We start from the raw sequence: 26,146 nt of genomic DNA, 5'->3' as shown, positions 1-26,146 counted from the left end.
TAAACACCCTAATGAGGACTGGGGGCCCCATTGTGTTGGACGTGACACAAACATAGAAAAGAGATCATCACTGCCCTGAAAGGCAAATAGTTAACGTTGTGTAAAAAAACAGCATCAAACTAAGCATGGATCCTGGTCAGTGCTGTGATACCAATTCAGATACCATCATAAATGCAAGAAGCCACTTTTCCCATAGCTGCTTTTAGCATGAGTAGGTCCTGATCCTTCAATTAATTCTCAGACAGTGACCTTCTGCATCTGACTGGTACAAATAATCATAGCTCCGTTGAAACCAATGGAGCTGCCTACACCAGTTTACACCAGCTGTGGATCTGACTGAAGGAGTTTATTTGCCAATGATTTTAATCTTTAATTCAGCAATAAAGTCAATCTGCCACACATGATTATTCTTTGGTTTGAGTGATGAGGACTCCAAACAGTCCCCTTCTGAAAAGGCGGTCAATGCTTCTCATTCATTCTAGGCAAGAGGTGCTGCTGGCTCTCTACTGGGAACACTTCCCCTAACAACCCTTCTGTTTCATGTCAGTTAAAAATGCCAACAGTCAAGTGACTTTTTACCCGCTCCCCACCTTCAGTCGGTGCCACGCCACATCTCGTGTCACTAAAACACTCTGCAGGCTCTGTGCAACGGCAACGGCTTGCAGCACTCTGCAATGAGAGGTACCAGCACTCCCTCGCCGTCAGAGGCACAAACCATCTTTTCAGAAAAGGCTTATTGACTACAGCTGCCAAATCTAAGCAGCTCGCAAAGAACAGACCTCCTTTAGAAACCCTACCGGACCCATTTGTCACGGCATGTGACTCCCGGTGAAGTCAGTGGGAGAGCTTGCCTGGCAGTCTGGTGACAAGAGCGTGGGGATCACTGGGTTCCCCAGGCTGCCAGTGTTGGATGCCGGGGGGAATAAGTGCACTCAGCTCAGGGGTCGATGGGGCAGGACAGGGGGGGTGGGCTGAAGCAGTTTGTGTTGCTCATTACTGACCTCTTGAGCCAAGTCAGGAATTACACTGATAGGTTCCTATACTGACAGGCTAGACAGAGTCCTGATTGGTTACTTGAGGGTTCTTAGAGAGGGTGGAGGCAGGGGTTGGAGTAAATGAGGGAGCAGAGGATTTTTTGTGGGGAAAAAAATTGTTGAAAGTTGCAACCTGTTTTCTCACTGAAACTCTGATCAACCATTTTGTTAAATTTGCAAATTCTGAATATTTTTGACCAGTTCTAATTAAAATAATAAATACTTAGTTCTTACAGAGTGTTTTTCATCTACAGATCCCAATGGCATTTTACAAAGAAAAGGAAATGTTTGAATCCAAATAATGGGGAGGAAAAAAGGCATCTCGGTAGAGTTTCTAAAATAGTGAAGCTAATCTAAACCATTTACAGGGCAAAAAACATTTTCAAAAGTAAGTAAAATCTACCCCTATGGAAAACTCCTCGTACCAGGGATCGGCAACCTTTGGCATGCAGCTCACCAGGGTAAGTACCCTGGCAGGCCGGGCCGGTTTGTTTACCTGCCGCGTCCGCAGGTTCGGCCGATCACGGCTCCCACTGGCCGCGGTTCGCTGCTCCAGGCCAATGAGGGCTGCGAGAAGTGGCGGCCAGCACATCCCTCGGACGCAGCAGGTAAACAAACCGTCCCGGCCCACCAGGGTGCTTACCCTGGCGAGCCGCATGCCAAAGGTTGCCAATCCCTGTCCTATACAATGGAATCAGAATGAAACCTATAGGGGTCTACAGAAAGGATTCTAAAACTCAATAGCATTTAATGGAAAAAGGTATCTCAGCTATGGAATCCTATAGATTGGTTTAAAAATTCTGTAATTCCCTATTATAACCTATAGCATGTGCCATCTTTCTATATTTTGTTTTTAGAACCTATATATTCTGCAGTATCTTTTACAAACAGATACAAATACTAGTGACTCTATATATTTAAATGGCTCCCCAGGAGCTCTCCAGAGCACGTCTACTCAGCCAAGAAATCTAAGTTGTTGTCCTTAGATTTCCTGGGAAATGTCTGCAACCCCTTAATAGCTAAAGATATTTAACAACTATCCACTTGTGAGAAATAACATGCACCTGTGGGGCACAGGACCGTTTAAATGTCAGTCTCCAGGGGCTGATTATTACTGAATGTTTGAAGTTTTTTGAGGAAGGACATGAGCTTTTCAGCAATGATCTATTCTTCGAAGACTGCATAAGCTCATTTTTAGGGGAAGGGAATGAGGCAAGGGAAAAGACTAGCATGGCAGGTCAACTATCCAATGCTGTTATTTATGAGATGTCCCATTTTAGAACCCCCGAGACAAATCAAAGCATGAGAGGTTTGATTAGAATTTCATTCCATGGAATTCACCAGCAAACCTACTGCACTCAATCACATCAAAGAGCCTGAATGAAAAAAGCCAGAACAAAACCAAACCCAAGAACCCTAAGCTTGCAAACTTTCCAGTTGTCTCTGTAAAAAGAAACACAGACAGGTCTAGACGTCGATTTGCAGGACAAATTTGACTACTGGGCAGACTGTAGTTAGTTAGCCTTGCCCATGCCTGTGGGTGACAATGAATCCATTCAATACATACTAGGGATTATGGGAATTCTGTCTAATCAATAAAAAAAGCAATTAGAGCCATGTTCACATACCCATGTCTTTAATGGTTTCTCCTGGCAACAAAGGAGGTTCTTCCATTTCAGCCAATTTATTAGACTCCCTCAGGACCTACACAAAAATGCCCCAGAAAAAAAAATTAATTAAATTAAATTTTCATACATCAAAAGCTCACCCTTTTGATGTAATGCAATTGATCAATAATATCAACAGAAATAAACCCTCAGCACTCTGATAGGACCTTCCACCTGGAGATCTCAAGGTGCTTCTCAAATATGAACTGAGTAAGCCTCATGAAATTCCTATGATAACTATGATTATCCTCACTGTATAAAAGAGGAAACTGAGGCACAGAGATTAATGGTGGGATTTTACAAAGTACCTAAGTGACTTGGGAGCACATGTGCCACTTTCAATAGGGCTTGTGTTTCTAAGTCACTTAGGCACTTTTTGAAAATCCCACCCTAAGTTGTTGTTATTTATTTGTACTGTCACAGTGCCTAGGAGTCACAGTCCTGGACCAGGACTCCCATTGTGCTAGGCACTGTACAAACACAGAACAAAAGGACAATCTTTAACCCAGAGTTTACAGTATAAGACATGAGACCACAGACAGACCAACAGGGGAGCGCAAGAAAACAATGAGACAATACTGGTCAACATAAAAGGCAGTGTTCATGGCTCACCAGCTGCCTAACTGCTGTCAATTTTTTTGTAGGCATCATGGCAAAGGCAGGTTTTGACCAAGTGACTTGACCAACCAGGACAAGATCCGAGTTTGCAACTCCCAGTCCTTGCTATGTCAGGGGGTTGGAGCCCAGGAGTGAATGGCAGAGAACCGTCTACATCATCTTTATGCCACCTGGGGATTCCCCCTGCACAGGAGAATCCCCACCTACCAACACTCCATCCCCTTGGGCACTGTGGGAGGCACACAAAGGAAACAGAGTGAGAGCTCAGTTCCTGGCCCAACATTCCTTAATTACTTTCCAGCAGATGTGGGGTGTGCATGCTTTTGACCATTTCCCTTTCAACAGGGAAAGGACACTTGGCTCACGTCACCATAACGCACTGATGCTTGTGGCATCTGAACCAGGACAGACCTTGTCATCTGAAAAGTTTTGTTAAGACAACATGCATTAAAGCTCACTACTGCAGCGTGAGGGGTGGTTGATGTGTCTATGCAACCTCATGTGAGTAAGTAAACTTTAGCACAAGTGAGATCCATTAGCAGGCAGGAGGAGGACATACTGTTAATGAGCAGCCATACTGAAAGTGGCACAAGAGAGTGGACAGAAACGTTTACATTCCCTTTCCTGGAAAATAATTTTCTTGCTGGCAGTGATCAGAAAGGAAAAGTACAACAGTACCAAGCTATCTGCTTTAGAGGCATTTGATAGATACTAGCTGTCTACAGATGCCAGTTTTCCACCTTTTAAATACACTTGTAGAAGGGCTTATTTATCAAGCTGACCTGCTAGTACAGAATTTCCTTTTCCTTGCTCAAGACACAGTTTTGACAGCCCATGCGCCTACCCATTCATTACCCTCCTCTCTCCAGGTCCTGCTCCCTTTTATGCATTCCACTTTAACACCTCTTTTTAGTTCCTGAGTAGTATCACTCAACTCCACTCTGAGTGTTCCAGCAGCGGAGAGAACTGACTAATCTCCCCCGGCTGAAGTGTGACCAAGCACTTCAGAAATCTCAATCCACTCCTGCTTCTCTTGCACACCTAGTGGGCCCAGTCCAGAAATGATTTAAGCGGTGGTGATTGTGACAGAAATTGTGTTTAAGCCAGCCCCTCCCCCACATCTGTTTTTCATGCCATCACCCTGCTCTTCCTGGTGTATATATTACACCAAATCAAACCCTTTACCAACACGTGATTTCTACCACCATTTATTTCATCTATAAACATGATCAAATGGACCAAATTCTTTTCTTAAACTGATTTTATTCCAGTCCAATGCTATCGGGTTAATGGAGTCACTTCTAATTTATACTGCTGTAAGTGGGAGCTGAATTAGAACTCCCATTGAAGACAATGGGCTTAAGTCTACAAGAAACGCCTGATCTGGCTCAGTGTGAACACTTGTTACAAATGCCTTGTCACACTTTTAGCTACACCAGCATAGTTAAAGTGGAACCCTCTCCCCTCCCCCAGTGTAGACACCGGTATATTGGTATTCTGGTTCAGCTAAAGCGAAATAAGCTATACCAGTATAAAGCACCTTACACTGGTATAACTGCCTCTACAAAAGGAGCTTATCTACAAATGCGTATGCTGGTACAGCCCCCTAGTGGAGACAGTCCAGCACAGCTAATCCATCTCCCTGAATGACATAGAGAAGGGGTTCTCAAACTGGGGGTCAGGACCCCTCAGGGGGTCACAAGGCTATTACATGGGGGGTCGCGAGCTGTCAGTCTCCACCCCAAACCCCGCTTTGCCTCCAGCATTTATAATGGTATTAAATATATTAAAATGTGTTTTTAATTTATTAGGGGGGTTGCACTCAGAGGCTTGCTATGTGAAAGGGGTCACCAGTACAAAAGTTTGAGAACCACTGACATAGAGACAAGGTAGGTGAGGTAATATCTTTTACTGGACCAACTTCTGTTGGTGAAAGAGACAAGCATGACTCCTTATGGGTATCTTTATTCAGGAAATATCTGAAGTATGGGCTACCCTCAGAAGAACTGCATTTTGTTTTTATATACCCTCAGAACTGCAAGCTTGTCTCTCTCACCAACAGAAGTTGGTCCAATAAAAGATATTACCTGACCCACCTTGTGTCTCTAATATCCTGGGACCGATATGGCTACAACACCACTGCATATCAGCTATACTGACAGGAGAGAGAGACACACATAGCAGGGGGACAGGATAAGGCAGGAGGAAGACTTGTGTTTGTTTGTTCAAACAGAAAAGAGAAAGAGCTGTTTTTATTTGAGATCAGGAAATCCCTGCAAAGGCAATTCAACAAGCCTGCCTGAAATTGTGCTCTGGAACCTCACAAGTCTGTGGTCAACTTTCATGTAGGATCAGTCAATGGCAGAACTTCAGGAAAAATAACTTCCCTGCATTCTGGAAAATAACACACAGGAAAAAAAGGATGTTTCAGGATTTTCTCACAAGAGATTTAAGCATGCATGAAAAACACTTCTACCAGAGGCAGTGCTTACTATTCTCCCATTGACATTAACAGGACAGTGCCCAGTAGTAAGAGTGAGCAGTAATGGGCTGTAATACCAGCAAAAACAAACATGAAGCTGGGGAGAGCACTTCACAACCCCAGGACTTGGCAATGAGCCCCATGTAAGGAGGTCACCCAAAAGAAGTGGGTTCTAAACAGGACATTGCTGGAGAAAAAGGAAGAGGGCTTAGTACACAGGAAAAAGAAGAGCCTGCCCCAAGCATTGGGGCAGAAAGCAGTTAGGAAGCTGGCACTGGGAGGAGACAAAGGGGGGAAATCTCAGTTGTTTATATACATAATTTACTGAAATTATTTTTTGTGTTGTTTCTACCTGACTTCTGAGCAGCAAAATCTGCACAGTAAGCCATCAAGAAATGAAACCCAAGGTCACATGGTTTAATCTGGCCTGTGCACTTGGGTCCTGACTCCAACAGTCATCTCCTTGTGTTATGCAACGTAAGGGGAGGTTAAAGGTTCCCATATGAAACTGCGATTTACAGGGCCGGCTCCAGTTTTTTTGCCGCCCCAAGCAAAAAACAAAAGCCGGAGTGCTGCCGCCGAAGCAAAAAAAAAAAAAAAAATGCCGCCCCTTGAAAAGTGCCGCCCCAAGCACATGCTTGGGATGCTGGTGCCTAGAGCCGGCCCTGGCTATTTAATGGCTACTGCCAACATTACGGTCAGGATTAACAGCCTCCTCTTACAAAGCCAAACTTGACCTTTTTGTTGGTTTTCCCGTCCAGCTAATCCCCTCCTCACTAAGGCCCCCCCCCCAAAAGGTTTTAAACACCACCACACCAAAAAGGACCAAAATGGTGGCACTAACACGGCATTTGCAAACCATCGCTCTGTTCACTGTGCTTACACATTATACCCATTTCCCCCACCCTGTGGCTGCCAGTCTCAGTTGGCTCCTCAGCATACCAGAACAGACATTATAAATAGTAATAATCCCTTTTGCATTCCCAATGTCTGAATTCTCACCCATTCGTTTTTCAGAGCTCCCTGTCAATTTTACATTGGCCAATGGCACATCACTGACAGCTGAGACAGTATGTGTGTGGGAGCGGTGGGGTGAGCAAAGAAGGGACTGGGCTAAAAATGGATTAAAAAAATTAATCTTCCAGCTAACAATTTATTTGCTGATAAAACATCCATGGATTCAAAATCTAGTACCAAAAGGGCAGTAACCCTTTAAGCTCCCTCAGTAAACTCTTTATCTAATTGATTACTTTAATGGGTTATAAAAGGAAAACATATTCCTGAATATTATATCCAAAACTTTTTTGAAAAAAATGCAGTTCTTCTGAGCATAAGTGCATACTTCAATTCTTTCCCAAATAAATATCCTTCCCTGAATCAGGGCCTTATATCGTAAGCTGGGCCTTATATCGTAAGCTGTCAGGACAGGGATTGTCTCGTACTGTGTGTCTGTGCAGTGCCTAGTGACACAAGGCCCCAATTTTCTGGACACTACCGTAATGTACATAATAATAGAGAGTTTTCTTTTTGCATCTGTGATGTTCTTTAACCCCCCCCCTCCCCCCCGAATGTAAAAAGCAACATGCTCTTATACCAAGGTATCTAAAGACATTCTCCTGATAGAGTCTAAGGCCTCTGTGACCTTAAGAGCCCCCGTATGTCAATTGACAAAGGGCACACCCAACACACTGTTGTCAGGCTATCTAGCCAAACAATGTCTTGTAAGGTGACACACTGGTCACAAATATCACTGCAGGATGCATGTATGGGTTGTATACAGAGAGTTGTGTATATGGGCTGGAAATACGTTTTGAACACAGCTGATGAACAAGCCTTCCCTAAACAAAGGAATGTGGATTTACCTGCCCACATGGATCAAGCTGACAGGCGGATAAGAAAATAGCATGGCTTGATTACAAGCGAAGGACAATGAAAATATATTTGCATCTAAGGTAAACAGAGTGGTCAAGTTAATTGAGAAAGCAAAGTGACCAGAGGATGAAGGCGGGGCTGGGCACCTGCACCCCGAAGAACAAGCAGCAGGGAAGAGAAACTTTGTCTGGATTTACCCATCAAAGAATACATTTCAAAGATTTTGGGAAGAAAGGGACTCCTTTGTTATCCATCACTTAAGGGACAAAAGGGGCTGCGCTCTTGGAATCTGTGACAGGAGGATCCCCCAACCATGTGGGTTGTGGACGCTGAGAAATGACTGTAGGTGCAAAATTGCCTGAGACCAATCTGTTAAATTTTAGACACTAGGAAGCATGTTTTATATATAACTATTTTCTGTTTCTATTCTCTCTGCTTAGTATCACTTAATTTGCTGGTCTTTATTAATAATCTTATTCTTGTTTTATAATAAATCCATCTCAGTGCTATTACATTAAAGTAAGGTGTGCATCCTCTGGCATGTAGCATGTGTCTTTGGAGTCAGCGGACTTGGCAATTTCTATGATGGGGCTGGAGACTGCAGAGGAATGCTCTTCCAGGGTGCTCGGGAACTGGGGTTCACCGAACGTTACCTGCAAGACAAGGTTAAGACTGATAGAGTCTCAAGGAGTTTGCTGGGGCAGTGGACAGACTGGTGTGGCAGGGAGCTGACACACAGAGTTTAAACTTCAGCAAAACTCTCTTGCTGAGGCAGGGGGTAACACAGGGGCTTACAGTTCTGGGCACTCCAAGAGAGTATCACAGCCTCCTCCCCTATCTTCCTCCTTGATCGATCTGCTACCTTTGCACAAAGTTAGTCTCACCTCCTGAATTTACTGTTCTCCACTGCCTTGTGTAGTTTTTCCATGGCATTTAATCGTTTGAGTGAAACTCCGTAAGACATTACCATGGTGTATGTACCAAAATCCATTCTTAGCCCAGGATACTGTAAAATGGGTATTAAAGGATCTCAGGGGGGGGAAATGGAAGTGGGAGTCTCCTTGCATTCACAACAATAAATAACGGAGGCCCAATTCTGCACCACTGAAGTCAATGGGAGCTCTTCACTCACTCGAATGGTTGCAGAATCAAGCCCTTGATGCTAATTTAAGAACAAAATAATTGATCACTGGTGCATTAATTTCTCCACTAATCAAAACATTTCCTACAGAGACAGAGCAGATTTTGAGGGCATCGTTTTTCTGGAATTTTGCTAGCAAGATGCTTTTGTTTCCTTAATGCAAAATTAGATCAACTATAAAACAGTAATTATGTTTACTAGATAAATCCCACTGTGCTCTGTAAATATTATACATCTTCGGAGAGATTTTCTGCTGTCATTTAGGACTATTTCAACGGCACTTTGGAAGGATTTTTGTGCTATGTTTCTTACTGAAAATGTAATAAATTATAAACGGGCTTTTGTTGATTACTTTAGAATCACTGGGGATACCATGACCAGACTATCTATGGAGCATAATGGCAGGACAACTGCAGGACTGAGCCGTAGGGCCTTTTCTGGCGATTAATGACCAGATGGGCTGAATACAACCATTCAGCCCAGCATGTCATTAATCCCATGGAAATGCCTGTGTCTTAATCTTTTGGCTGTTACAAAGTGAAAATGGGAATTGAACAAAACACCAAAGGCATATGGATCACTTCAAAATGGTACATCCAAGGGATCCAACATTCTGTACAATAGCCAATCCGCCCACAGGAATTATCTCACAGCGTTCCATTCAGTTTAGAACAGAACATCAGGCTGAAGACAGTCTCTCAACCTGCTTTAAGATAACAAAACTCCCATTCCAATTATAATTAAGCCAGAGAATATTAGGCTGTGCCTTTCTCTATTCTGGAGAACCACCATCTGATAAAATGTACAATGCAAGTGCCTTCCAGTGATAGCTTTCCAAGCCTTGAACAAACACAAGCAAGCAAGCAAACTAAATAAAATTCACCGGCCGTTGCATCTTGTATGTTTCATGTAAGTATAACAAGGCTTGAAAAATCCACTTGCCTACTTGCCACTGGCTTGAAGAGCTTTAAAAAGGTTTATGGCCAGAAGATTAGGTTCTTTTTAAATAACTAAGACCACCAAGGAAATGAAGATGGTTTCCAGTGGAGGGGAACATAAGTCTCACGGCAGTGTTTTCCTGGTTTATTTTTGTTTTGTTTTTCATGACTAACCTCCCTACCCACCCACCCCCAGTCCCAGCTGTGCAGGGCACTTCAGTCATTTCTTGGGCTGTAGTAATTTCTCGGCCCTTCAAACTGACATGTGAATGTGAGCTGAGGGTTAGAAATTCAAAGGAATTCATTGTTGAGGGCCACCAAATGGGAGCTGAATGGTCTCCTGTTTCTCTGCAAGTTTATGTGGCTTGGTGCTTCCAAAAATTGTCTCAATAGGCTCCTAGAGCAAGCCATCACCTACTCAACATGTCAGCCTCCCCGGCACAGAATATCACAGAAAATATCTATTCAAACAAGTTCAAGATTTTTAATACAGAGCTTTCTTCAGCGCCAATGGTGTCTTCGGAGACAACTGTTCTATTCATGAACAACGGCTATCCAATATCTTTCGACAGTGCAGTGGCCTGTCTGCATCCACTTTTTAATTATTTTCCATTTGTTAAACAGATTCCTAGAGTGATAGGTTAAACCGTTAAAGCTCCCAATGAAAGAAATAAACTAATCCTAAAAAATGCACATTAATGAAGTTCAAAGCTCCAGTTTGCGGCACATAAGTTTAACTTTTGTGAATGAGCTGGTAAGTAACATAAAATTAAAAGTAAAAATCAATGCTCTGGTTGATTGAGCAGAGTTTATCACATTTGTGAATGCCCGTCCCATTTGACCAACTTTATCTTCTATTTAGGAAGCAGAAAAAGAGGAGCAAGAGAAAAAACAAAACAACTGCTGTGACTGGCTGCTTCCCAAAGGCCTTGCCTACATTAAAGAGGAAAGGCAGGTGAGGTAATATCCTTTAAAAGAACAACGTCATCAGCGTAGTCAAGGTCTGCGAGCAAGAGATCACCGATCTTAGTGCCTATGGACCTGATGGAATGCTGCATTATGAAATCCATTGCCCGACAAAAGAGTGCAGGGGCCAGAATGCAACCCTACCTAACACCAGATATTGATTTAATACGCGCTGACATCCAGTTCCCCAGACGAACACAGGCAGTGGTTCCATTATGAAGCTTTCTAATCAAGTCCAGCAGAGTGGTAGGGACACCTATGCCCTTTAAGGCCTTCCATAACGCAATATGGTCTACTGACTCAAATGCAGCCTTAAGATCAATATACGCTAAGTGCAGGGGCTTCCTGAACTTGCGATGTATCTCTGACAACAAGCGAAGGACCAAAATGGCATCTAATGTGGTCCTGTCCTAGTAAAGCCTGACTGTTGGGGACGACGCTTCCAATGTAGCAAAGGCGCCGGGCGTGCCAGCAAAACATGCACAAACACCTTCCCTGGAAAGGAGAGCAAGGTGATCGGCCTGTAGCTCTTACATTCACTGTGTGGTCCCTTGACCTTATAGAGTGAGATCACAATACTGTCCTTCCAGGCGGTTGGCAGGGTTCTAGTTCTCCATACCAAACGAAAGATGGCCAGAAGTGATTCTGCTACAGGATCAATAGCACATTTTAACAGCTCTGAGGGGATGCCATCAGCACTGGCTGTGCATCCATTTTTCAGTTTAGAGATGGCACACTTCACTTCACCCAATGTTGGTGCATCAGTACAAATGTCTGGATCCAGAACCGCAGTGACTGCCAGATCATCCAGCTCTGAACAAGCTGCAGCTGGAGGATGGTTCAAGACACTGTGATAATGTTCCACCCAGCGTGAGAGAATGTCATCATCCGATTTACATGGATGGCCTTGGCTGTCATTCAGGATACTGTTTGTAGTGACTACCTCTTGACTGCTGAGGTTGTGAATGGCACAGAATGCTGGCTTCAAGTCGCCTCTGGCTAAGCAAAATTCAACATCATCCACCACTTGGTTATAATATGCCTCGCGATCGCGGAGTGCCAGGGTGTTAAATTTTCGCTTCAGCTGATTATGAATGCGCTTATCACCACGTTTGTGGGCTGCAGCCTTTAGTTTAATTATCTGGAAGGCCTCCTCTGATAGCCATGGTCAGCATGCTGGATGCCTATAGACAATCGTCTGCTCAGCAGATTGATTGAGGGTAGAAGTGAAAAGGGACCAGGCAACCTCCACGTCGTCTGGCAAATTAGTTAGAGCTGAGAATCTGTTGCTGACATTAGTACAAAACCTGTTGGCTAAACTGGCACACGGAGTGTGTCCATGTCAAATTTCTTCATCGTTGCAGAGGGCTTATGTGCTCGTTGGAGCATCAACACCATACGGGTGATCACTAGATGGTGATCTGTGTTCGTCACGCATTCCACACCACGATATACTCTACAAGAGGCGAAGAGACGCCTATTGCGTGTAATGATGTGGTCCAACTCCTTCTGAGTGACACCATCATGAGAGATCCATGACATCTGGTGTATGCATTGCCACTTGAACCATGACCCAAGAATGGAAAGATTCTGGGAGGCACAGAATGTAAGCAAGTGGCGAGAGTTATCATTGGGTGTGCCTGAACAATAATGACCAATGACCTGTTCAAACCCAGTTTGCAGGGAGCTAGTAACTGCACTTAGGTCATCCAGGATCACGAGATTATCATGTGGAGGGACTGTGCATACTAAATGTTCCAATTGATCGTAGAAATGATCTTTAACTGAGTCAACAGATTCCTCTGTCGGCGCATAGACTACTATGACAGTGAGGAACCATGCCGATGTTTAAGACGTGCAGTAAGTAAACGAGGAGACACAGGCATCCAGGTTGTCAGGGAGGACTTGGCCTCACCTTGTAGCAGTGGTGCTACCCCATATAGATGGTTGGGGCTGCCAGAATACAGAAGTAAAGAATCTTCCACCTTGTGACGTCCGTGATCTATCAGTCTTGCTTCTGTTAGTCCGGCGATCGATATACCAAGCCGGTCCATTTCGCGTGAGACAGTGACCTGATGACCAGGCCTGTGAAGAGCTGCAACATTCCAAGTTGCAATTTTGGTGGACTATTGGAGATCCCAGATACAATTGGATGCATTGTCACAGTGCCTGCCGACATCAGAGAACGCACATCCCTGGAGGGGCTTTGGCACAAACCCATCACGTTTGCACTGTGGGGAGACGGCACCAACAAGGCATCTACGGTTGAAAGTAAGGCAGGGGCTTTAACTCTGGTGCTGAGTACTAGGTTATTCATGGTCCAAAAAAACCCAGAGCGAACCATTATCCCGGCAAATACTTCGCCCCACTGGGATGAGACAGAGGCGCAGTAACGCAACTCTTTTCCTGTTTTTCCTCTTTTCTACCAGTACTGGCTTCACGTTGTGTGACCCGAGCCGTTGAGTCTTTCTCAGCAACTTCCTTCGCCTCAGGTAGCTAGGTGCAGCTGCTGCCCTGCAGCCTGTGTTAGCCATCATTTTCAGGGTTCACGTTAAATCTGTCCACCTTGCCTAATGACCAAGGCGGTATTTCGGACAAGCCTTCATCGCTGACGGCATAGCTCCAGCGAGCAATCCCCTACTTCATAAGGTTTCATTGGGAGGTTAATATTGGCTATACTACCAGTAAACAATTCCTCTTCCCAGCAACATAGTTATGGGTCCTATTCCCTGCCCATAAAAAACAGCTCTGCTCCTCCCAGTTTTATAGTCCATAAAGGAACACATAGGCCTTAATGGAGATTAAGGTCAAACATTCTACTATTCAGAGGAGTTTGCTGACAATTTCCATGCCGCCTTATCGACTGCTTTCTACCTGCAGGTGGTACCTTGGGAGTGAATTCGATCCTTTTACCAAGAACTACTCCAAAGTTTGAATGTAGTAAACCAGGCATTTTCCTATGAGTGAAGAGCTAAGTCGAGGTGGCAATCTCTAAGAATGTATCCCATAAGGATGACAGAGCACTAGTTACAAAATGACTAGTGAGATGTACAATACATGATTGTAAGCAGTTAGGGGGATTTTCCAAAGCATCTAAGGGATTTAGGAGCATTATTCCCATTATGCTCCTAAGTCACTTTGGGGCCTTTTAAAATCTCACCCTAACTATACAAAACATTATGGGTTTTCCAAGGGATTTTCGCTTTGAATTAATTCTGTTCCTGTCTGGTAGCAGGTTGATGGCTTATGCTAATACATGTGGCAGGGGGGAAAAGTGCATTCCCTACATCAGATTCTAAGCTTCTTTAGTCAGGAGACAATCCAACAATGCCTGCAGCTTAATACTGCTGATTGTAGCAGCTAAATATTACTTAATGTTGGATTTATGAAGTGAAAAATTCTGTAAATTGCAGTGAAGGGTGGATTTAATCTTAGATCCAGGTATCAAGATGTTTACTATAAAAAGCTTTATATAAGTTATTATGAGATGCGTCAAAGACTTAAGAATACTGAAAACGCACACTGTAGGAATCACTAGTAATAGCCTCTCTTGCCCCCTCACCCCCAAGACACACACACACACACACACACACACACACACACACACACACACACACACACACACACACACACACACTTACACTTAAATTGTTGCCCAGAGGAAGTCTGCAGGCACAGAGACACTAGAGAAAAGATTTGTGTTCCCCTCTGTGGACTCCTACAATTCTGCTAAAAATTCCCCACAGAACGCACTAGTGCAAATTGCCTTGCTGAAGCTACAATAGAGTGTTTTTCCATTGCCACAGAGATTTAACTTCTAGAATTGAGCTGACTCATACGCAGAGCAAGAGATCAAGCAGAGGTAGGAGTGATAGATCCATGTAGCAGCTTATTCTAGCAGTGATGCTTTAGTTACACACCACAAGTGCATTTTCAGTGATTGACAGAATCACTTCAAAATCTGAAAGATGCTTTTTTTAAATGCTCCTACAAGGCACCCTCTTTATAAGACCATCACAGGCCCCAAGCATTTTGTGTCTATTGTCTCCCATGTAAGCGATTCCACACAGAGACAGAAGATTTTCAGAATAGAAAATAAATAAGATGCTCCCTCAAGTTCTCTTCAGATCTCAGGACCATCTAGGCTCCCTCAAGTTCTCTTCAGATCTCAGGACCATCTAGGTGGAAGCCCTGTGCATCTACTCTGGCTTGTGTGACAGTGAACAGATGTGGCCAAAACAGCAAAGAAGAGGATAGGATGTGAAAAAAAATGGTACAGATAATTTTCGAATGCCTTTATATAAGTCAATAGTGCAGCCTGATCCGGAATACTGTGTGCAGCATTGGTCACCCCATCTCAAAAAGGCTATTGCAGCACTAGAGCGGGTTCAGAGGATGACAAGTATGATCAAGGGCCTGGAAAAATTCTCATATGAACACAGTTTGAAAAGATTGGGATTGTCTACTTTAGAAAGGAGATGAATAAGAGGGGACATGATAAAACTATATTCAATGGTATAGAAAATGGAGATCAGGAGCTTCTGTTCTCTCTGTCTCATAATACAATCACAAGGGGACACTTGGTAAAATTAAAAGGTGGGAAATTCAAAACCACTAAAGGAAATACGTTTTTCCCCACACACAATGTGTGATTAAACTCATCGCCACAGAAAGTCATGGAGGCTAAGACCTTAACAAGATTCCATAAGGGGCTGGGCATTTATGTGGATATCAAGAACATCCAGAATGATCAAGGATAACAAATTTTGTGGAAAGGAAATTAAAACTGCTGCTTCAGGGTTTACGTCAGTCTCTAACTATTGGTGATAAGGATGGCAGCAGATTACCCCTCCTCTGCTTACTGTGTAGTGATCTACTCCCATCCTTACACCTTCCTCTACACAGGGGTTCTCAAACTGGGGGTCGTGACCTCTCCGGGGGTCGCAAGGTGATTACATGGGGATCAGGAGCTGTCAACTCCATGGGGCTGACAGCTCCGAGCCCCCATTACATTAAATTAACCCTCCCCCATTTTTAATTTGTAAGGGGTGGGAGTTACACTCAGAGGCTTGCAGTGTGAAAGGGGTCACCAATACAAAAAGTTTGAAAACCATTGCTTACAGCATCTGGCACTGGCCGCTATCAGAGACAAGATACCAGATGAGATGGGGCTTTGATTTTGATCCAGTATGGCAATTCCTATGTACCAGTGCTTCTGACCCCCACCTGGCCCCCTTTGGCTTCAGAGGATATGACACTGGGTACTCCCCTGCTACATGTTTTCCCCCTGAACCTGCCGTATGGAGAAATATCAGGCTGGGACGTGGTTCCACAACACGGATGGGGAAGGCACGCAAGTAAAACGATAAGATCTTTTTAGTGGGGTGCAATGAGAAGGGAGAATGATGTCAGAGAGCAGCAGTCTCCCCTTCTCCCACAGTCCCGACCCTTATGGTCTCCTCTCCGGGCATGGAGCCCAAGCACCAGGAATCCCCCCCAAAGAGACTGTCAAGTGGTCAGGCAAAGCAGAGGGGGAATAATGCCATGGAGGTCATCCTCTCACCTTCCACAGAAGATATGTCCATGGCGTGGAAAGGGAAAAAAGGGCCTTGTGTGTGTGTATTATAAAGATGGCTGCAACTGAGACTCCAAGCACATCAGAGCAAAGCAAAGCAAAAAAAAAAAAAAAAAATCTATTAAAGTAAAAATAGCAACAAAAACTCTTCCTTTTATAACAGATAGAAAAAAAATCAGTAGCCATGAACAGAAGCTTTTCTGTTTTAGGAGACCCCAGATTCAAGCAATAAAAATAGCTGCATTCATATTTTGATCTCTCGTAGCTCATCATTCTAAAAAAATCGGCAAATAATGGAGGGTTAGCACTATTTGTTCTATAGTCCTGTGCTACTCAGGCTGCTTATAAAAACTGAGAACATAAAGGGGAAACGGGAACGGTAACAAGAAATGTCCTGTAAATGCTGTAGCGAGAAGGTATGGCGTATACTTCTCTTGACATCTTGGGAACTCAAGACAAGTTATAAAGCTACATCGAGGCATCCTATTTACTACTAAAGCTACTTCTGTTCCATTTGGAGCCAGTGATTGAGATGGACCTTCCTAATGTCTATGTGAACACTCTGTATCTAAAGTAACTAAAGTAATAGACTCCATGAGCCATTTGATAGCCCCTGAACTGGACCATCCCTTGGGGCACTTGGGACCACTGTGAAACATGTCCTCATTCGTTGGCAGAAATGACAAGAGCTGCTAGCACAGCAGGGGCTAGACAGCCATGCAGAATGTCCTACCCAACCTTCCTGCTGTGGGAAGGACTGAGCCCCACTCCCCATCCTGAACAGGGAAGAAGCACCTATTATACGTTTCCAGAGCATTTTCACCAGTTTTAAAGGTGTACAGAGATTGGTATCTGTGGCTTCTAATGCCTTGTCTACACTACAGTTTTGTCGACGCAAGTTACGCCGACAATCAAAAACCAGTATAATTACATTGCTTGTGCATGTTCACACAACACTCCACCTGTCAGCAGAGCGCGTCCACAGTTGGTGCTCTAGCATTGACAAAGAGAGCAGTGCACTGTGGGTACCTATCCACTGTGCTACTTGCCACAGTGAGTTTCTGCAGCTAGGAATTGTGGGAAAGTGAAGTGGGTCGCAGTGTATCAGAAGCGTGCGTTCAATGTCCCATGATGCAGTTTTTTCCGTCCCAACTTTCCATGGGCTTCCAACTGCATTTCACAGCATTTTTCAATGACCCGTTTACTGAGTGCCCACCATGTCTGTCCCACTGCTCTCCTCTGTTGTTGTCACTCTTATGAATGCATCATGACTGGCCATGCAGTATATCATGAGCACCCAATCTGAACAGGAATCAGAGGTGTGCCAGGGAAAGAAACAACACCAGGTTACTTTTGGCATTCAGAGCAGCTGCACATGGTGGACCATCGCTTTTGGACTACAGAAACATGCACTGAGTGGTGGGATTGCATCTTTATGCAGGTCTGGGATGATGAGCAGTGACTGCAGAACTTTCAGATGCAGAAAGACACCTGGAACTGTGTGCAGAGCTCGCCCCAGCACTGTGGTGCAAAGACACCAAAATGAGAGCTGCTCTCTCAATGAAGGAGCGCATGGCAATCACTGTGTGGAAGCTGGCAACTCCAAACTGCTACCAGTCAGTCGCGAATCAATTTGTAGTTGGGAAGTCCACCGTTCGGACTGCGTTAACACAAATGTGCAGAGCCATTAATCACATCCTGCCACGAAGGACTGTGACTCTTGGCAATGTGTGTGAAATGGTGGATGGCTTTGCAGCATGGTATTCCCTAATTGTGGTGAGGCGATAGATGGGATGCATATTCCAATTTTAGCCCTGGACCATCTTGTGACCGAGTACATCAATAGAAAGGGATACTTCTCTATGGTATTGCAGATCACTGTGGCTGTTTCATTGACATCAACGCGGGGTGGTCCAGGAAGGTGCATGACATACGCATCTTCAGGAACGCTGGCCTGTATGAAAAGCTGCAAGCAGAGGGTTTGTTTCCAGACCAGAAGATTCCAGTGGGGGATGTTGAAATGCCCATAGTGATCCTGGGAGACCCAGCGTCCCCCTTACTCCCATGGCTCGTGAAGCCTTACATGGGGAACGTGGACAGCAGCAAGGAGCACTTCAACAATAGGCTGAGCAGGTACCGGATGACCGTAGAATGTGCCTTTGGCAGATTAAAAACACGGTGGCACTGCCTTTACAACAGGTTAGATCTAAATGAGGAAAATATTCCCATGGTCATAGCAGCCTGCTGTGCACGCCATAATATTTGTGAGGCTAGGGGTGAAAAGTTGCCCCGGGGTAGAGCACGGAGGTAGATCACCTGGTGGCTGATTTTGAGCAGCCAGACACCAGAGCTATTAGAGGGGCACAATGGGGGGCTATTCGAATTAGGGAGGCTTTGAGGCACCATTTTGACAATGAGCTCCAGTAACGGGTCTTTCTATACAGCACTCTGCCATGATTTGTTAACTTGCTGCCTTGCATGAAAATGTTGATTCCTGACCAGGATTTGTACTCAGCAAATGATCAAATTGCCATTGTGTATCAATTCCAGCAGCAACTACCGTGTGCAGGAGACAAAGATTGGTTATCTTTCAGAGAGTATGTTTTTATTAAATACCAATTAACAACACACACAAAAGGCTTGGTGGGAAGGGAGATAACAATGAAGGGCAGTGTGGGCTCTTATAGCTGCATGTAAGTCCAGCTATCATTCTGGAATCTGTCCAAAGGAGTAGAGTGAACAGGGTACTGAGACAGGCTGCGATGTTGCAAGGAATGTGTGGGAGGAGTTTGGGGATGACATGGAAAGTAGTTCTGTATCAGCTGCAGGGGGAGGGAGGGCGTGAGCACGCATGAATTCAGCCTGCAGCTTGATTAGAGACTTCAACATCTCAGTTTGCTCCTCCTTTCTGTACTATTCTATCATTTTCTTTTAAAGTTTCTCTCTACGCCCCGCGTTCCAGTTTTTTGGCCTCTGAGGATTGGAGCACCTCTCGAAACATGTCCTCCTTGCTCCTCCTTGGTCTCTTCCTTAACTGGCAGAGGTGCTCCGCTGGTGTGTAGGGTTCCTATGAAGGCCACATCTGCAGAAGTACAAGAAACAATAAACAGAAGCATGATTGTTAGTGCACGCACAGCATCGAATCATTATAGTAAAATGCACCTTTTTTAAAAATATGAATCAGTTTCTCACTGTCCATTGGCAAGCACACAGCTCGGCGAACATCCTGAACATGGTGAGTTCAGCCCGGGGGGAGCGGAGAGCACTGAAGATGGGGCAAAGGATCTCGGTGTTTTTTTAAGGGGATCACTGCAGGCGACGAGGGACAATATTGTAAATTCTGACACCATTTTCCACAGGCAGGGGTCATTGAAGCTGATATGTAACTCCTGAGGGTAAGCAAGGATGCAAGGGTGCATCTCTTGCATGCATGTGGCATCAGACAAGGTCCCTATGCCGCTCGCCTGTGTGCCGCTTTGGTCCCTGCACAAGTGATTGCCGAATGGCATGGGAAAGTTTTCTACAATGTGGGGAAGGAACAAGGAAGCTCTGCCAAGGAACCTCCAGAAGAAGATTGGCGAGTACCTCCAGGAAAGTTTCCTAGAGATCTCTCTGGAAGATTCCCATGAAATCTCAGTGTGCATTAACACACTGTTCCACCACACTGCTTAGCTGCACAGGGGAATGTGAAGCACACAAACACAGCTAGTCTTGTACATTCCTATCCCTTCACCCTCTTCTAGAATATATAGAGCAAAGGACAGCTCTACCTCATGTAACCGAGCAGCATCAAAAGATCACTTACCAGACTCTCCTCTCCTGCCTCATGTGCACCAGAGACGGACTGCTGGGACTGACTGGACCCCTCCAGAGTGGGAAAAAAAGGTCCTGACTCACTGCACCACCAGACGACCCTGCCGTGTGCTCCATATCATCCTCCAACTCAACCTTCTCATCCACAACTTTGTCCTCGGGGTTGAGTCCACTGTCCGCGGTCTCCAGCCCTGCCGAAGTATTCAGAGGGCTCTTGGCGGCAGAGGTGGGCTTGCCACTGAGGATGGTGTCCAGCTCCTTATAGAAGCAGCAGGTCTTCGCCACAGCACCAGATCAACGGTTTGACTCCCTTGCCTTCTGGTAGGTGTTAGGGGGCTTATTCCTTCATCCTCTCACTTCCCTGGTCCTTCTCGCATGAACAGAGAGCAACAATACCCGAAGTCGGAAGGTGCAAACAATTCGATGTTTATTGGGGTGAACTTCCAGCAAGCATGATTCCAGTTTCCTTCCTCAGTGTTCCCCTTCCCAGCTCTGACACCATGGAGCCTTGCCTGTGTCCCTGTTCCCACTCCCTATTCCCATTCTCCCCCCCACTTAGTGAAACATGATTCCAATTCCCCCACCCCCATTCCCTGTTCCCATTCCCCCCCCCTTACTTCCTGATTGACTGCAGACTATATAGTAAAACTTGAGTTCTGCTTAGCTATACCTTAACCAATCATGTTACTGAAATTTAACTAACCAATCCTAACATATTGTAACATGATTATTTAACCAATTATATTCCACCACCTTAATTGGTTTACACCCAACAAAATTAATTATACAGCCGACAGAAACAATCACAGAACCAGACAGAGATTATACAGACAAACAATAGGGAAGTGGAGACTACAGTGATAGAACAATACAGAAATGAGGATTTCACATCCCAGCTATTGATAAGTGAGTTCTTGCCAGACAGGATGCTATCAAACTAAGTTTCCTTTTACATCTTCTAGGCTCTTCCCTTTCTCTGGAGGTGATAGGAATATCAGGACATGATTGTATTCCTAACAGCCCAATAGCACCTTATTTCCATGTGACTAGTTTGGAATGTGAGGATGTGACCATACACTTCCCAGCTTATGGCTGCCTCTGCTGCTTAGCCAACGGCTTAGCCTAAGAACAGGGCCTCAGACTGTCACAGTAAGAGAAGGCCCTTACACCACAGACAGTGATTTTGATTCTTTCTTTTATACCTCTATAACTAGCTAAGTGATAAGAATACACCTAAATTCTTAAAGTATAGGCCTTTGCAGACAGGCCTGAATATCGATATCCTAACAGTGCGCCTGCCTCAGCTCCTTTATCTTCACAGGGCACCGATGTGTGTCTCGTTTGTAGCCCTTATCCAACATGCCAGGAGAAATCTGACCATAGGTACCTAAGTTCCTATGGCTGGAGCAGAGCTGGGGCTGCACAGCCTCTTCTCCCCACAGTATCAGCAGATCCAACAACTCAGGTGTGCTCTAAGCGGGAGAGTGTTTGCTTCGTGGATCGGCCATGGTCAGCTGGGAAGATGCGATGTGAGCTGTCCACACTGAGCAAGCAGGAAGTGGAATTTTAAAAATTCCCGGGCTTTTAAAGGGGGAGGGACAGAAGCCTGTGTAGCTGGGTGCAGGGCAGCGGAGTTCAAATTGCTGACCAGAGCAGTCAGGATGGGCATTGTGGGACGCCTCCTGGAGGCCATTTACAGCAACATAACCAACCAGTGTCTACACTGACACTTTGTCAATGTAACTTTGCTGCAAAAAGCTCTATGCCTCTCATTAAGGTGGTTTTACTTTGTCGGCAAAGTGAGAAAGTTTGTTGGCAGGAGGAGCATTGTAATGTGTACACCTCTACTGTTTTGTCGATGACAGCTGACTTTTGTCGACAAAAACTCTGTAGTGTAGGCAAGCCTAACTCTCTTACTCCCTGCCCTTGGGCTACAGTAGGGGAAGTGGCATTTGGGGGAAATTAGGAATTGGAGTGTGCGTGTGATATAGTGTGAGGATTGTGTGCGTGTGATATAGTGTGAGGATTGTAAAGATTATTTAGATTTTAAAAGCCATCTCCCCCCCCCCCCCTCCATACTTCTAAAAAAGTCTGTACATTTTGGCTGAAGTGTATATAATGTAGCTGAGGTGATGCTGCCATGGTGACCTTATTTTTGAATGTGTGTGTTTAAATACCCATCCCTAATGTTGCATTTTATGGGGGGAGGGGAGAATCTATTTATTTTTTTATAGAAACACAAAAGCATGCAGTTAAGTACTAGCTATTGCAGCAGAAACCACTATGCACTAAAGAAAAAAAGAAAATCTAGAACAAGGCTGGGTTCTTTGAAAATATGCTCACTCTTACTGGCCAAAAACCTAAGAGGGGTGGCATATTTAACCCCTTTGCCCTCTGGTTCTGATTTAATTAAATGAGCCATTGAGCAAACTCTTCCGTCTTTTTTGTGGGCAGCAAAAAATAAAGAGAAACCAAAAAAACCTACAGATGTATGGAACTTGAGAGGACATATATGCCAAGACAGCTGCCAATGTTGTCACTAAAATAAGGTAACACCACACCACTTCTGGTAAGAAGAGAAGCTGGAAATCAAAAGGTCAGCTAGCAAGGTCCAAGAGATGGAAAAGTACCAGCATACAAACCAGATTTCACAATCTCAGATTTAGACACAGATGCAGAATTCCTTCCATCATGATAATTGCTCAAGAGGGAAATATTGGCAAAATATATTCTCTGGTGCAATCAAAAGACAAGGGATCAAAAGTGGTATTAATGAAAATAAAATTGGCTGTTTAGTAAACTTACTGATAATTCCTCCTTTCATGACATGGGCTTCGTTAAAGCGGTACCACTGATGGGCCCCCTTCTCTAAGGTGCTGAGTGACCTCAGCATCCAATTCAGTGAATGGAAGGTAAAAACACCAGGCACTTTAAAGGATTGGATCCTAAAAGAGCAGTATTTAGTAATCTGTTAAGTACGGCTTGATTTTCCATTTGTGGAAGATAATCTCCAAGATAACAGTAGGTGTTTACAGCATTTTCAATGGCAACAGTACTTGCTGATCTCCATTAAACTTGGGCATGAGGACAGAAAAGTAGAGTAACCATTTAAAGAGAATTCTTTCAGTTGAGGAAAAGAGGTCCAATAGAAATTTCTTTTTCATGTCCATTACTGCTTTTTCCACTCATCTCTCAATCATCTGTGTAGTTTTAGCCCAAGAATGAATGAATACATCCATCCATACATACATACATGTGACGGGTTGGATCACAGAAACCCCCTTTGGGACTGCCGTCGAGACTACCGCTGAACCCATTCTTCCTGCCAGCTTAGGACTTCAGTGCCCTGCCTGGTTTAGGCCAGACATGCTAGCCTGCTACAAACACAGACCCAGGTCTGAACAATGTCCCCCAAAAGCTGCAGGCTTAACTGAAAACAGCTTAAGAAGTGTTCCTGTCTCCAATACTCAGATGCCCAGCTCCCAATGCGGTCCAAACCTCAAATAAATCCATTTTACTCTGTATAAAGCTTATACAGGATAAACTCATAAATTGTTCGCCCTCTATAACACTGATAGAGAGATATGCACAGCTGTCCCATCCCCCCCCCCCCCCCCGGCATTAATACATACTCTGGGTTAATTAATAAGTAAAAAGTGATTTTATTAAATACAAAAAGTAGGATTTAAGTGGTTTAAAGTAATAACAGACAGAACAAAGTGAATTACCAAGCAAAATAAAATAAAACACGCAAGTCTAAGCCTAATACAGTAAGAAAGTAATTACAGATGAAAATCTCACCCTCCGAGATGTTTTAATAAGCTTCTAACACAGACTGGACGCCTTCCTAGTCTGGGCACAATCCTTTCCCCTGGTACAGCCCTTGTTCCAGCTCAGGTGGTAGCTAGGGGATTTCTCATGACTGCAACCCCCTTTGTTCTGTTCCACCCCCTTATATATCTTTTGCACAAGGCGGGACTCCTTTGTCCCTCTCTGGGTTCCCACCCCTCCTTCTAAATGGAAAAGCACCAGGTTAAAGATGGATTCCAGTTCAGGTGACATGATCACATGTCACTGTAAGACTTCAAACCCTCATTCCTCCCAGCCTGACTCACAGGAAGACCTGCAAGCAAACAGAGCCATCCACAGTCAATTGTCCTCATTGATGGAAGCCATCTAGATTCCAAATCACCATTAATGGCCTACACTTTGCAGAACTACAATAGGACCTCAGAGTTATATTTCATATTTCTCGTTTCAGATACAAGAGTGATACATTCATACAAATAGGATGACCACACTCAGTAGATTATAAGCTTTGTAATAATACCTTACAAGAAACCTTTTGCATGAAGCATATTCCAGTTACATTATATTTACACTTATTAGCATATTTTCATAAAATCATATAGAGTGCAACATCACAATACATACATACACATACACACACACCGGCATGCACACATACAAATCAAACATTGGTTAATTTAGGTGGGAGTTGCATGGTCTAATTGAGGGAATGAATAAGAATTTGATATAATTGCAGTTAAAGTTGTAACGGAGCTTCCAATCTTAGGCATCGTCTAAGCAATGAGACAAGGAATCAGAATGTCTTGTGATCTGGTCCCAGTTCTGAAAATGAATAAATCACTTAACTTCCTTATTTCAACATCCCTATTTTGCAGTGGGGGAAGCTATAGATTTACATATTTATCTGCCTCATCAGGTTGTTGTGAGGATGAATTCATGAGTGTTTGTGTTGCAGATGGGGATCCTCAGATGGAAGATACTAAAGACATGAAAATTATCATCAGAAAATAGGAACATATGTTTAATTTTCAAACAGCAGCCTAATGTTTAAGTACAAATGGCTGAGAAGCCTCAAAGAGTCAAGTACCTTCTTCAAATGGAAACAATCAAGTCCTTGTAATAGTAAAACTAGGGGATTTTCTGTTAGCGGTGGAAAGATACCAGTCGTGGAAAAAATTACACTCGCCAAAACAGCACTGAGACTAAACTTAACACAAGCCACAGTATAAAAACGAAAAAGGCCTAAATTGCTTTTGCCAACTCTTACAATTTTATTGTGAGCATATGGTGTTTGTTTTATAGCCCCAGTTCCTGGAGTTTTGTTGATTATGAGAATCTCAGCTTTCATTTAAAAAAAAAAAGAAGTTTCTAGACCTTATATTTGCAGACAAGCTTGAGAACATGAACGCTGAATAGAAAAGAAACTAGAAGGAAAATAAGTGAATCCCTATTTTTTAAAAATCCCATGGTTTTTAAGGAAGATGCATGATTTTTTTTAAATACTTTTGGCAATACTTTAAGCTCTTCTTTGGGCAGAGACCATGTCTTCATACAGGTTCTCAGAGCATCTCACACAATGGGCCCATGATCTTGACTGAGGCATCAGGATGCTATTGTCATATAAATAATAAATACTAAAAATAATGAAAATGATATTAACTTAACTACAAAGTAGTGGCCACACTTTGAAAGCTATTAATGGTTCTACTAATATCCCCCATTATAGGTACATGAAAATCTATCTCAAACCAGTACACACTTTAAACAAATGTGTAACCAATTTTAAGTACCGAAATAAATGGTCTGATTTTCAAAAGTGCTGAGCACCCATTGCAATAATCTTTTACAAAATATGCCTTGTGAGGCATCATTTGAAAACTAATAACTCACTGGTCAATAATACCATGATGAAATGTGTGTAGCAACATTATATGTAAAGTCAGGAATTCCCCCTGAATAATGTTGGTAGCACAGGTTCAAACCCACGTAGCCCCAATTAGGACTGGTCCAGCCAGTCTAAAACACAGAAATGTGTGTTTACCTCAGTTTACATATAAGTTGTGAACAGGGTCCTCAGATATCAAGAGGGGGAAGACAGGAGACAAGAAAGATCTGCTTTTCAGCAAACAGAGGTGAGAAGAAAGAGTGTGCGTCCTCTTTCACCGTCGCCTTCTTTACCCTTGGAATGAACTTTAACTAGGGGTAAGGTAACCCTCAGGAAAATGCATTT

At 43.9% G+C, this 26,146-nt stretch overlaps 1 protein-coding gene across 1 annotated transcript in view; it reads right to left on the bottom strand.

Annotated features, from left to right (window-relative positions):
* The window catches only part of MTMR2 (myotubularin related protein 2), a 77,779-nt gene that overhangs the window by 25,846 nt on the left and 25,787 nt on the right, over window positions 1-26,146 (bottom strand). The window contains exon 3 of the mRNA XM_065408797.1: window positions 2,663-2,738. Coding sequence (XP_065264869.1) covers window positions 2,663-2,738 — 76 coding nt within the window. The remainder of the gene's footprint in view (window positions 1-2,662; window positions 2,739-26,146) is intronic.

The sequence above is a fragment of the Emys orbicularis genome, chromosome 1 (genome assembly GCF_028017835.1).
Source record: "Emys orbicularis isolate rEmyOrb1 chromosome 1, rEmyOrb1.hap1, whole genome shotgun sequence".
Lineage (NCBI taxonomy): Eukaryota > Metazoa > Chordata > Testudines > Emydidae > Emys > Emys orbicularis.
This window is presented reverse-complemented; position numbering and strand designations above follow the sequence as displayed.